At 40.2% G+C, this 14,586-nt stretch overlaps 1 protein-coding gene across 1 annotated transcript in view; it reads right to left on the bottom strand.

Moving 5' to 3' along the window:
* The window catches only part of ca16b (carbonic anhydrase XVI b), a 113,779-nt gene extending 105,890 nt beyond the window's left edge, over window positions 1-7,889 (bottom strand). Inside the window, exon 1 of the mRNA XM_085353350.1 lies at window positions 7,168-7,889. Within this exon, the coding sequence (XP_085209476.1) occupies window positions 7,168-7,252 (85 nt within the window). The 5' untranslated portion in view covers window positions 7,253-7,889. The remainder of the gene's footprint in view (window positions 1-7,167) is intronic.
* Between the last annotated feature and the right edge of the window lie 6,697 nt (window positions 7,890-14,586).

The raw sequence follows: 14,586 nt of genomic DNA, 5'->3' as shown, positions 1-14,586 counted from the left end.
GCCATTTAAGTTTAAAAGGAAAAAAAAAAGGTGTACAATAAGAAGTAGAACGAGAGAGAGAGAGAGAGGAGGATGTAGAAATCGAAAGGGAGGCCTGACTTATAAAATTTGGGGGTTTATAAAACTGACCGGGTGCAGGGGCTGGCAGCAAGACACCCCTGAGCCACTGAAGAAGAAAATAATCACAAGTGGTAGCAAAGTAGTTGCGAAGCAGTGTGCAAGTGGAATGCCATGTGTCTATACATACTGCCTGTCCATTGCAGGCAACTCTAAATTTTTAACAATGAGCTGACACACTCTCGTGAGGTGAAACGGGAAGCAAGAAGTACATCCTCTCACACTGAGCTGAAACACACCATGGACTCCACACTGCCATTTTGCTCTTGTCTTCACTTTCTTCTCTTATAAATCTGAGGAGTTTCAGTTTCAAAGGGAGGGATTCAAATGCACTACTATGCAGGCTCACGGGACCAGCTGCCAAAACATGGAACCAAAAACCTCAGGCTACAACTGCACCTTTACATAAAATCTCACTTTTAAATGGCTCAAAACACCGAGCTCCACCCAATCCCTCTCAATGGTTACTAAAGTACACGCTTCGTTTTATATGCATCTAAATGTAACAATTTATATAATAGAAAATGACCAATTTTGCCCGCCAGTGCTCGTGGCACTGAAACCTAGCCCAGAGATTAAAGTGCTTCGCAAATATCAAGTCCTGAGTCACTGTCAGTCTTTACATCAGTGAAAAATTAGACCAATTAGGACAGCACATAAGGCTGACTAACCACACTGCACCAAATGAAATCACGCGCAGGGGCGACTCACTGAAAGTTGGCAGCACCAGTGCTAGGACGGGGAAAGTTCATCTTGCGCCCTGATTGGATTTTCAGCATTTCTTGGAATTATTTTCACATATGAGAATATGATGGAGTGCCTTTCAATTTCATTTCACAATGACTATTCCAGGCGCACAGAAAACGTATGTCTGGTATTTTCAGTACATGACCAAACGCTTCTAAAATAGAAAACAGAACAGAACCGAAATAGAACAGAGAACAGGCACAAGATCTGTGTGTGCAATATTAGCACTAAAACTGAAAAGTATATATAATATATTCATGCATAAGAAATGTTCATCTTAAAACTGACACGATTCCTCAAATGTTTGTGAAAGTCAGTCTCATTTGTCCTCACATCCCTTTAAAGTAACAGCTTCTTTTAAAAAAAAATGTAAATGTCCTTTAAATGTCCTGCATTTAACATAATTGTCCTATTACTCCAACTGTGCTGCCGCATAAACAAAACTGACTCTTAATAGCAAGTACAAATTCTACATGAAACTGTGGAATAATAAAAAGGTAGCTCATTTCACAGGTAAATGAGGAACATTTTTCACAGATGATCAGTTAGAGGTTACACGCTGGGGTGCTTTCTGCACACCACAATGGTTGCCGGTTGCTAAGTTGGCTCCCTCGTAGTTCAAACAATCACGGTTCAAATACTTTTACCAACAATACTGCGTTCTTGTTTTAAGGTCCCCCCCCCAAAACTCTAATTAGAATGACAGATAAGCTAGTCATTAAATTTAAAAGCAATAAGCAAAGGATGAGCATCACTAGCAAAGGGATAAACAGCGAGTTATCTGCACACTGCACACAAGTGAAAAGTGATTACAGTTGCAATGTTTCCCCATCGGAGCATTTAGTGGGTGGCACAGGCAGCTGGTGGAGAGACAACAGATAACACTGCGCTGAGCCCATCAAAGATTGAGAATGAGCATATGTTACTGATGCTATTTAAAAACCACGAGAGTCCGTTTTGAGACGCGGTGTCAGTACTGTACATATTGAACCAGCTAGCCAGAAAAAAAAATATTAAAAATACTGAGGACCTTGATGATAATGATGCTGTTGCCAGCTTCAGTGATGTCCAGACACCTGGCATCCTGCTGGCCCAGCGGTATATCAGGACCTCATTAATTAGATTAATAATTTGTTTGCTCGGTACTATTCTATTTGCAGCAGGCAACAATGATGTTATTTGAAAAGGGTCATTTTTACAATTCAATACCTTTGAAAACATCCATTAAGCCGCACATGGTTATTTTTTAAATCTTTTAACCCTTTAAGACCTACCATAGAACCAAGTTCGCCAGAGCTTATATTATATTTTTATATGCTGTGGAGCCATTTTTGGGAGCATTTCAAGTTGCTATACATCAATACAACCATTATAGCCCAAACTTTAATAATATGTCTGCATTAGGTGCATAGTAATTACATAAATTGCAAAAAAGTGCAATAAACTACAAAAAAATTGAAAATCGTTTTTGTTTTTTTAACATATATTTCTAGTTAGAGAAATTTAAGAGGCTTATCCCTCAAAACTGTAAATACAAAAAAGTTACACAAACTAGTTTCCCACCACAGGAAATTTATTTTGAGTGTCTTCATAGTTTTATTTTTGAAATACACCAATTTTTATATACTGCAGGAAAAACGAAAATAAATATTATAGTGCAAATTTGCAAAATAACAGCATATGCATCAAAATAAACTATTTCCAGCAGTGCAATATGAGTCTTAAGCATCCCAGAAACGACACAGAAAGTCATAAAGTCAAACATAACTTTTTAAAACACATAACAAGTAAAACACAAGCTCATAAGGCCCCGATCGTAAAAAACTACATTTCCGCAAAATGACGTCACTTCCGGTTTCGGGCAGGTCATGCGGTCATGTGATAGTTCGCGCTGATGGACGTAGGAAGTGTTACAAACAGCTGATGGATCGGCGAAGCGTGTTTCTGGAATATCATGTTTTTGTTGCTGCAAGTGATTTTTATGCAGTTTTTGCAAAGCTATATGTGGAAGGAAACTGTGACCTAGGACAAGCTGATGGCATAAGATGTAAGTACAACTCCTCCAGTTTCATATGCAAAAAAAATTATTGCGCTAGCTTACTTGGTTTCAGAGCTACTGGGATTTAAAAATAGTTACGCAAAACAGAGCGTGCCCGCTCCGATCGGCTGTAAAGGGTTAAAAGGTCCTTTCTCCTCTCCCCCCCTGTGTAACCAATTATTCCACAGCTACATCGCAAGGCTGTATTACACACATATTTAAGTGAATTTCTATAATTACCAGTGAGCAATTCCTATGATGGATGCAGAGGTGCAAGTCCAACCACACACCATACAGTTTCTTTTTTTAAAAACACAATAGTAAATAATCTTCTTATAAGTCTTTATATACACCGTTTTACTGAAGAGAATTACATTTTGGGTGGAGGTGGAATCATGGTGCTTGCATTAGTGAGAAAAGACATGCATAACTGCCTTTGTATCCAAAGAAGAAAAAAACCCGCATAGGTTATCATGAAAATAAATCGGCCCTGACAGCCATTTGTTTAAATCTTGTATCCTTTTTTTTTTTTTAAGCAAATAGTTTCTCTTAACCTTTTAAAATTCATACTTTCACGTTAACTTCGGCAGTAACGTCTTTGTAAACCAGCCTAAGAATAGCAGAAGAACACAGATGAGAGAAACTGGAGGACTTATCCTCCTCCAACTTCAGGTGGTTTCTCAGTAAGCCGGTGCGGTCTTAATGCCGTCTTTTGAAACAACAGTGTTGTCACGACACAGGAACTGATATTCAAAGCCATTTGTAAAACCACGGGGCTGACGATGGCAAAGGACTTTTGAATTTCAATGAATGATATATACATAAAGATGTAGAGGCCGGTGAGTAAGGGAGAGGAGGTGGGACCGTGTGGACACTATGGTGTATGTGTCAACTCCCTGTTGGAGGGAGAAGAGAGGAAGAAAGTGCAGCTGGTACCGGTGTATGGCTATTGCCAAAACACAAGAAACCGTTTTAACTATTTAGAAATGATGTATCCTGATGGCATTCCATATTCAAGACACTGAAAATTGGGGCCTTTTTAGCCTACTACTTAATAAAACAGCTAACTGAGCACATGAGGATATGGAAGTGTGGAACTGAAGGATCTTGGGGCAAGAGAGAGAGGGGGGGGGCAGCGAGGAACCATTCTCAAGTGTTACATCACTGCTACTTTTCTATAGAGGGTGATTGGTGCCACAGGAGCGGATCCATTAAACAGTTACAGACACTAATATGCTTGTACAGCGAAGCCATTTCCATGCACGCACAGCAGCTTTGACCTTTGACATCGCCAAGGGAGCCGAATGCAAATGTCCAAATCATTAAATGGTTTTTACCCTGCCAGTTTAAAGAATTTCCATAAATCGTTGGTTGTCATGTGTCCTGCCTCAAGTATGCTCTATCCTTGACAAAAATCAAACTGTGCATTTTCCACTACTGGGAATAAATCTGATGTAGAGAACGTCCTTTTGAGTGTTACATATATTTAAAAGTTCACACCTGTCCCTGATTTTTCCACATTTTCTGGAGGACATATGTGTAAACAGCTTAAGTATTACAGCACAGATGATGGTGGAATCTATAAAAAATGTGTCTGTTTATGGGTTTTTAAATCTCTGAATAGCTGTTTATGAACCACATCTGTAAAGACAGAACAGGGATGTCACCAGAACCGATACTTACAACATCTTTCAATAATTCTGAAAAGGCAACGCTACTCATTGGTTTTGTTTTGGGGTTGTTTTTTTTACGTAACGTAGGTACCAAGGCTGCAATTCTTCTGGAACTGATGGGGGCAGAATCCACCTACAACTGTTCTAACCCATTGTTTCATACTGAAGAAGAAGAAGGAGACACCCCCAGCCCAACAAGCACACCAAAAACCACCTGTGAAAGATGGCAACTAGTGTGCTCTACCTCTAGCTACTTTGCTGATAAGAAAGGCAGTATCCATGTTTGTGTAGCGATCCTGAAATGTTCGAGGCTGATGGCATTGCCGTTGTGAAATCTGCCACATTTCATAAGACTGAACTGTTTGCAATGGCTAACATTAAAGAAATGCTTAAGCTAATGTAACTATTGTTGTAACTCATTGTGATGCTACTAGGCTACCCAGCAACGATCCTTAAATTTCAGTCTGTATCCCATCAAATAAAATATAATGTAAATATTTTTAAAATAAACAGTCTTTGACCACCATCTTATTGATTTGAAATGATTTTAAAATAAAGGAGTTAATATTTAATGACAAGGGATATTCATTTTGTTTGTCTCTTTTTTTTGTCCATGGTATCAAATTGGGCAATGAGAATCATATAACTCCACTAGCACTAAAAACTACATTTCGGATATATGACACCTAGTACTGTGTCTTTAAATACCTTTAAGTATGGGAATAAAAGGGTAACAATGCTCACAATATCATACAGTAGAAAAATTATCCAATTATCCTCATGATGAAAGCTGAGTAACTGAAGAAAAAAAAAAACATTTGAAAGGGGAAAAAAGGGGAATGGTGTTCATTTATGTGATTAGTCATTCAATACTATTGTGTTAACCTTATTAACATGCCAATTAGCCGATTCGTTTGCCCCGCTAGCTGCCACTATCTGGTGAATTTCGTTCACTTTACATTTATCCACTTGTTAATGCACTAACAACAGAAGTGATGAAGAAGTGACGCTCATAAATCAAATTGCCAGGAAACTGAAATGTTGGTGTCAGCTTACAGATGCATTCGTTGTCCAATACCTACTTCTAGTCCAATCCGTTCATTTATGAGCAGCTGTCTTGGCATATGTTGGCTTACAGGTGCCAAACAATTGCAATGCACCACTCCCAGAGATACAGCTGTTGTTAAGAAACATATTTTCATGTTGCAGTTTGACCACTGAAAAATCTGATTTTAGTTAACCCCCTACCCATCACAATTTAATGGAGCGTAATAAAAAATTAAAACATAAGACGTGTTTAAAACTTACATCAGCTGTTTTAACTGTAAAATCCACGTCACTCTTGGCCTGGTATACAATACAGATATCATCCTTACCCTATCAATAAATCTGAGGGGCCATGAAGCACAAAGGAAAAAAAACCTTCAATATCTTAAAGTGTGTCATTCCACTGATTGTTTTGATCCATCTTAAAGGGGATATAAATCAAAACCTAATCACAATCCCTTTGACATTTGACCTCAAACCCAGCATTAGCCTTCACTCCGGCCTCCTCTGTGATTCCTGAATCTAAATGAAGTCCAACCTCCCCCCAACCACAAAGAGCACTTCGAGTGGGAAAACAACATTTAAAAAAGGGACACAGGCTTCACCACAAGACCCAGTGTTGCACCACACTCAGCAACCTATGACATTTTGTCATTTTTCCCACATTTAATAAAACATACTGAACGGGTGGCTGAAACAGCTGTGGCAACGGATACAACCCCTTAAACGCTTAAAAACGTCAATATTTAGTCATCCCTGTCTCTTTTCCTTTTGTTTTTGCACAGGACAAGCAGCCTACAGTCCAGACCTGCATTCGTACTCCAGTGGCATTAATCGCCTCTCATACATGCACATCCATCCACGAACCAACAGCGCTAACTATCGTCCTCATCCTCGCCTCTACCTACGCACATGACAGCGAGGAAACGCACATAATATACCGCCACATAAACTAAAAGCACAACTACTGTGCGTCTGTAAAATAACTTATTAACCCCGCGATAAAACTGCAGGGCACCCGGATAAATCAATCTTCGTAACCCAACGTTAGAAGGGGGAAAAAAACACCAACGTGGAAACACCGGGCATAAAGTATAGCCACAGGAGTGCCTCCAGGAATGTTATTGTGCATTTCCATACATTCATATACCCCGAATCGCTCTGTGCGACTAGCCAGCTAACGAGGGAGAAGGGTCAAACGGCAGCTCGGAGACTAGAACCGGCTCTGCTTGAGTGTTCAGTGTGGCGTTAACGCAGGGATACTTTGCGCCATAGTCTCGCTGCTTAATCAATAACATGCACACAAATCACGCAGGCTAAACGTCTCGGCGGCTGGACGTTGAACTCGGCTCGGCCCTGAAACCGTTAAGCTAAACGTTACCCTTCATCTCCACAAGCAAAACCTTTATCCGTTTACCCTTGAAAATATAAGGGGAGGGGGTAAAAAAAGAAAAGGGGGAGCTAAACTAACACTGTAGCGCGAGGCACCGGAGGAGTTGGGCTGAATAAAAATGATAGCTAACGCGTGTGTTTGCGAGTACTTACCAGGCTGACAGTCTTTGTGTTTGGGCAAGGTTAAAAACATTAAGGATAAAATCCACCAGTAACTCGGTTCCCGTATTCTCCGCATGTTAGTCTACTCATCGAGAGCAGCAAGAAGGCAACGGGTGACAAAGTTTGTCTTTTTCTTCTTCTTTAAAAAAAAAGAGAACAACCAGAGAAAGCGAGAGAGAGACAGAAATCACTCACACGCACACCACCTAAGCTAAAACGAAGTTGGCACAGTGGCCACGAAGGCAGAGCATCAAAGTAATGGTTGGCGGTCAGGACACAGTCACTGCTTTTTCTTCCTCCCCCCTTTTTTCCTTTTTTAAAAAGACAAAATTTTTCGCCTCCGGTCTGAGCACAGGCTGCTCTTAGCTTCGAGGAATACAACGTTACGCACGCTATGGCTGAGCAAAAACAGTTCAAAATCTGTTGTTGGACTCCTCCGTGTGTGCAGCTGCGGGCTTCCAGATAGCGACATTCCCGAAGTGTAGCGAGGTCAATCGGCGATCAATCGCGGTATTTAACTACAGGAGGAAGAAGCAAGGGGGGAGAGAAAAAAAAGTGATCGAATAATATTGACTACATGCGGTCATTATTAAGTGATTATCCGCGGCGTCAGCGAGACGAAGCCCGAAGCAGAAAAGTGGTGCTGGAAATGTCCCATTCTTCCATCCAGGAAGTAGACTAGCGGTCAGGCGTGCACGGATATGTGGCTACTGGTCTGGTCCCATCCTACCGGACAGGCTGCGTGTGTGCAAAAGAGAGCGAGAGAGGGAGAGGGAGTCTGCACGGGGCGGGAGCTGAGAAGGGAGAGGAGAAGACGCGGGGGGGGAGGCGGTTCTTGGATTTGCTGAATGCAAAATGACTTCTAACGGACCCAGAAGCTGGTTTCTGTCTAGGGTGGCTGTGATAAGAAAGACTTCAGAAATCGAGAGCTTATGTCCATCATCCACGCGACACTCCACTGCCTCTTATTAAAAAAAAACAAACGTGTTTCATCAAAACATGTTGCATCAAACAGAAATGTTGTTAGATATCTATCTGAAGCGCGGAGGCGGAAAACATAATAGCCAACCGGCTAATTCCACTGATTGCACCCCACCAATGCTGTCCTCTCGCAGTTTCGTTGCTTCCTCTCAGGTCCTATTATTAAAATGACCCCTCTGTGGCCCCGCAGTGAGGGCCCCCTTGCCTCCTGCTGGCAGAACTGTGAATGGAATACTTTAGCAGCAATCATCACCTGGAATATCCTCTTGTGCAAGTGTGTACTGATTGGAGAATTATGCATCCACTGGTGATACTCCCTTAGGTAAATGTGTAGTCAGTGGTGTTCTTGCAGAACTATCCAGCTGGACATTTAATTTGAGGAATCTGATTAAATTTCTCATTTAATTACCCAGTTCTCTGCAGGGCCATTGAGGACAGTCACAAGGGCCCTTTGCTTTTAATGTGGGCCATCTGCTTCCTCTCCAAAATGCCTACCTTTTCAAAGCCCCCACAGCCTCCTGGGCATCCTCGCATGATCCTCCAGGCTGCACTACCTCCACGTGAACAGCAAAACACCATCGTGGTTGACAGTTACTCCAGACCCTACTGTATTCTCACTGATCAGGTGCAGTTAACCTGAACAGAAGTTTACGATTACATTTTTTTCCTCCCCTTTCTTGTTCTGGCACATCACGCAACAGTTCCCTTGCCTCTTTGGTTTTCTCATGCAATCTCCAAAAAAAAAAAACCCTTCTGCAATAGATCCAGCACACTGACCCTTATGTGAAGAGGTCAATCTTCTTAAACCAAAAGAACATCACACAGTATACTAAATAAGGATGATGCTAACTGTGGCTCACATTAGTGTGAATGTATAAACGTCAAGCCATCCATCCTCTTAACAGCTTATCCAGTTCAGGGTCTTGGATAGGACGTGGGGCAGAGGATAGGTTGCCAGCCTATCAAAGGGCTAACACAGAGATATATAGAGAAAATTCATGCTCACATTCACACTTACAGCCCAACCTAGCATGCACGTCCTTTACCCAGAGGGTATACCCTGGGAGAACATGCTTACTCCACAAAGAGAGGCCCCAGCCAACCAGAAACCCTGAACCCACAACCTTTTCCACTAACCACTGCATCACCACATCCACATTAATCATCTAATTATGCTGCAATCATGGGTCAAGCTCCATGTTTCAGACATTCATCAACATTTTATTGGTAAGGTGAGTTTTCTCAGTTGAATACAGGTGGAACAGATGCAATCAATCAATCAATCAGTACATGTACTGCATCTGCAGTGGGAGGGGGGGTTGTTTGTTTGTTTGTTTTTTGTTGTTGTTTTTTAAATATACTGTTCTGACAATTTACTTTCCATGTAATGGGTATATGCAAACTCAATCAGAAATCAGTGCACAAACAGCAATCAGTTCAAATTTAATTAATTGACACCATAAAATTAAAATGCTATGATCACATTCATGGTCATAATCTTACCAATAAGTCTCCTCAAAGCCAAAGCTTTGATGTCCTTGATTTTCTTTCCAAAACATTGCCTTGCAGCTGTTTTGAAATCAATCATGACATGATTCAGGCTTGTGGATTTAATAAAAAGGATCTAAGTGTGTGTATTTGTGTGGGTGTGTGTGTATGTGCGTGCTTCTTTTTCTTTTTTTCAATCAATAGCATTCAAATAATAGTAAAACAAAGCAGATGGGTGACATGCTCTTTGCAATAAATCCTGACTTGAGAGTATTAAAAACAAAATGAGATCTTCATCAGACGAGTGTTTGTACTTGTAATTTTGCAGTCGCATCTCAGCCCCTGTTGAAACTCAATTTTCTCCTGAACAGCAGCACTTATTGGCCTCCCTACATGCAGTGCACTGTGGGCTTCTGAAACATGTAAATTAGGGGAACAGGCAATACATTCAAATCAATAATACACCATTAAGGTGCATTTGTGATATCCAACCCCAAAGTCTGAAAAATGCCCCAGGGTAATACTGCACTAACTCAGTCGAGAGATGGCTTTTTTCCTCTTCTTTTTTTTTTGATATACTTGCAAACATATAAAAGCATAGTCACGACCAACCTAGTTTTTAAAAAAAGAGTCATAGGCGGGGTTTTTTCAATCCTAAAACATCATCCTGAGCATCATACAAAGGCCTTGATATATCAAAGGAGCGCAAGTCTTACCGGTTTTCTTGTAGTTCATGAGACGTTTTTAATGTTTGCTATGACATTTGACATTCTAATCTTGTTCCCCCTTTGGGAGTTTAGACCCTAAAGGCACCCTAACACGTTCTCTGGCAGTTAAACTGCACCCTGGATTTAAAGAAAGAGGAAAAGGACAGAAAAGCTGAGCTATAGGTGAGTGTGATACCAGCATTGTCCCACAGGCATCTCCTTCCCTGTCACCCTTAAGTGGTTCGAGAATCACACTTGTATTATTTTTTCAAACATATTTCACATGTTGACAGTTGCTACATAATGTACGACCGTGCGCATCAATTATGTAATGCAATTCAGGCTATGAACATATATAATTGATTTCATTCTCTTTCTCCTACATTATTTAATCAAAAGCTATTTTTACAATTATTACTCTCCCCAAATAGTTTTATCTTTTGTTGGTCTGTTCTTTAGTTCCCCCCTCATCGGTATGTCATGTTGCTGCGCTCGAATTCACGGCGCATTAATGCTGCAGGAGGGTGTCACGGGTGTCTGTCAGCCTGGGCAGGACACCCTTAAAAAGGGTAGCACTCAAAAACTGCAAAGAGGGGGTTCAAAGGAGTTCACAAGGTTGCTTCTAGCAAGCCAATAACAGCTTTTTCCCTCTAAAATGCCTTAAAGCTAAAATGTCAAAAAGAGTGAGAAAGGGAAAGTCACAATTAATGTAAAATAATGTGAGCTTCTTGTCGGTTTGAATTAGCGGCGAATAACTTGGAGGAACATGCATTTTAAAATGTAGGTTAAGTTATATTTGCATTTGAACAACACTATAAAATGATCCTCATCTTGTTGTGACTGAGCTGCTTTTGAAGCTGATTTTCAGAGACAATAACAGGCTTGGAATCAGAAGGGAAAAAAAACAATATGACTGCAACTATCTTTTAATTCAAAGATTAAAGGACCAAATCTGTGTTTTGAATGTTGTACCAGTTTTCTGGAGCCACATTTATTTTAGACTACTGCCAACAGTCTCTTTTGCTGCTTTCTTGGCAGCCACTCTTTCCATTTAATGTCTGCGTGACATGACAGACAACTTAATCCATTACAAAGAACATCATGTCCGATTTTATTTTTGTCAAAGTCATGTTACGCTGTGTTGAAATGCATTTGAAAAGTCTGCCTTTGTCATGCATTCATGTGCTGCGGGATGCCAGTTGCCAAACAGATCCGCGTTCATGATTTATTCTGATAAAAAGCTGTGAACACAATCAATTAGCAAATATGTCCCAACTGCAAAAGAAAAATATGAAGTAGGTACTTTTCCTGCAGCCCAGCTAAGCCCTGGATTTTAAATATGTTCACGGTTTTGCTTAATGTAGCGACTTAAAGTTGAGTTTTACTTTTGCAATTGTGCACGAAAACAAAGTTCCCCCAGAGGACAGAAGGGTCTTAATAGTGACAACACTCAAACAAACAGGAGCAGAGAACAGATGGGAACCTTTGAAGTATAAACTTGTGTAAACAGGAAAGTACTTCTCCAATGATATGATGTGCCACTACTACCCCCTGAATTGATTACTCATTATATTGTATTCTGTCTCCTTGAGCATAAAAATGTCTCTTTGCAGCTGGTGTTGAAACAAATAAGATAAAATCTGACACCTTTTCATGCCGCAAGAGTAAAATGCCTCACACGGTTTTTTTTCTTACAGTCAGTTTAAAAAAAAAAAAAACTTTACGAGATCATACAGCTGAATTAAATTACTTCAGTCATCAAAGTAATGGAGTAATCTCAAATGCAGAGAGGTTTCGCCATGATGTAATATGTTGGTGCAGTTGACCCAATTCTGTAGGCTGGAGAATAATTTTCTTTAATGTAGGGATAACGAGAGAAACATGGAAAGTTTTAGTCTGGGATGGTCAGTTAGATCAAAGAAATGTGAGGAAAAAGAAAGATGAGGTCTTTTTTTGGGGGTGGGGGGGTCGGAATGAGAGAGTTATGTGAATGTTGTGAATGATTTGAGGCGGTAGTAGTTACTATTTGAAGCCAGTAGAGGGTGTCTGCAAAATTCATGTTGCCATTAATCACTGCAGTTGTTCAAACCACCAAGGACCATCAGTGAAGCTCCTGAAGAATATAATAGATTCATTTTTCACAGAAGGGCATCGAATCCCAGCACTGAACTTGTGTGTGATTTAATATCCAAAAAATAAATAAATGAAGAAAAAAAAATCCAGAATAGAGTGTCATCATGTTTAATCTGGTATATTGATGTCGCAATAATTTACTTTATATCCATTAGGGAGGCCTGGCACAGTGTTTGTGCAGTTGTCTTAACCAGCACAGAGAAAAATAGGCATCCTAGAATATTCAGTAACACATCTCTGCTCATAAGGTGAAACATCTCTCTTTTCTTTCTATTTTCCCCTCTCCTTTTATAAATAATTTGTACCAGAATCAGCAAAGCTCATGGATCAATTTTTCTTTTTCTTTCAACTCTTTGCACTAATTTGCGAGTCACAGAGGATTGTCGAATGCTAACGCCGTGATGCAAAAATGCCGGAGAAAAATGGAGAGAGGGAATAACATGAGAGTTCTTGAATTAAGAAGGCAATTTGCATACATGCAAACATGGCTCCTTCAATTGAATTTATTCAAATCCCATGTAGGATGGCTACATAATGGTTGTAGGATATTGAGTTACAGAGGAAATAATAAGCTTACAGTTTACAGCCACAATTTCTCTGCCTGACTGTTTCGAAATGAAAGCTACATCTCAGCGAAAAGCTTCGGTGGCTGCATCTTGGTCATTTTTGCAATATTAGATAATTTGGCCTGATTTTATTTGCTCCGCTGTTTCTATAATAGATTTCAAGACGGCTCATTGTTTAATTAGAGAGCGCTTATGTCCTTGGTGTGGTTGAAAAGAGCATTGACAATCCTCAAATTCCCCTCATGTCCAAAGTCATTAAAATTAAGATACCTCTGACTTTCGTCAATAATTCAGATGTTGCTGCATTCATCTCCCTGCTGGCACTAGCTGGCATCTTTTTAGACACAGAGCAACTGCAAGAGCTGGCAGATGTTTGTACACATGGCCACACAGTGCTGAACAGAACAAACTGTCAGAGTAACGCGTAAAGGAAATCAGCTTGTCAGCATCGTGGCGGAGAACTGCATTGTGTTGTGTAGCACATCCATAACATGATTTGAGCATGATATCCCACATTAGTGCTTCATCTTGTGGGTCTGCTCAAGTCTTCTGTGTTAACAGCTGTGCACAATAGGTGTGAAGCTCATCAAAGCTTCCTGGTTTACATCTGTATGATGTTAATCCATAGCCACCCCCAAACACCAGGTAACCCAAGGTCTTCTTCTTCTTTTTTTTCTTTAAACCAATTTTTGCCAACCTATTATTTAAATCAGTCACCAATTACCTGCATAATTCCCACTATAAAACACCAAACACGAAGCTGGCAGTGAATCCCATCAGTGAACTTTCAATTTATTCCATCACTCACAAAACCTGCTGAGGTTAGCCTCATGCACAAGTTCATAGTACTATCCTTGTGTCAGCATTACATTTTTATGTGTCCTTTTCCTGCTCAAATGAAACGTGTTCTCAATCAGATACCTGCACTTTCTGCGGACTTCAATTAGCTTCATAGGGCCGGGGAGGTCTGAAGAGATGACCTGACACACATTTCTTCCTGCTAACAGTTCTTTAAGTGTGAGCTATTTGTGTTGTCTTCGGCTATATTAATTCCTTGTAATATATAATCTTCTCAGGTGAACCAGGTGAATTACATTTTGGATGTTTGAGTTGGCAAAAAGCTGTATTCACAGAAAATATTCTAAATATATAAGTGAAAATGTGAAATCACATAAAGACATTTCAACAAAATCAGAGGCGAAGGCAGTTTAGGATTTGAAGTTAATTACGCCACTGCAGATGAAAGTGGCATAACATTAATAATTTCTGTAAAAGTATGCAGCTGTATGCATAACCTATTATGAGATGTAATTTATGCAAAACTGAGGAATGAATATTTTACTAGCCTGCTTTTTTTTTTCCTTTTCCTTTTTTTTTTTTAATCTCCAATGCGAGTGTGAAAAATCACTAGCCAGAGTCTGAATGCAGCATAAGGGAAAACACAGCCAAATAGTGCTGCTGGGCAGGTGCCTGGAGTTCCATTTGAGCAAAGCAATTATGAAAATTGAAGTTATGCAGATGAACAAAAGGATTGC

Source organism: Diplotaxodon limnothrissa, linkage group LG5 (genome assembly GCF_057381915.1).
Source record: "Diplotaxodon limnothrissa isolate DT_005_m linkage group LG5, D_limnothrissa_male_GT1.1, whole genome shotgun sequence".
Lineage (NCBI taxonomy): Eukaryota > Metazoa > Chordata > Actinopteri > Cichliformes > Cichlidae > Diplotaxodon > Diplotaxodon limnothrissa.
This window is presented reverse-complemented; position numbering and strand designations above follow the sequence as displayed.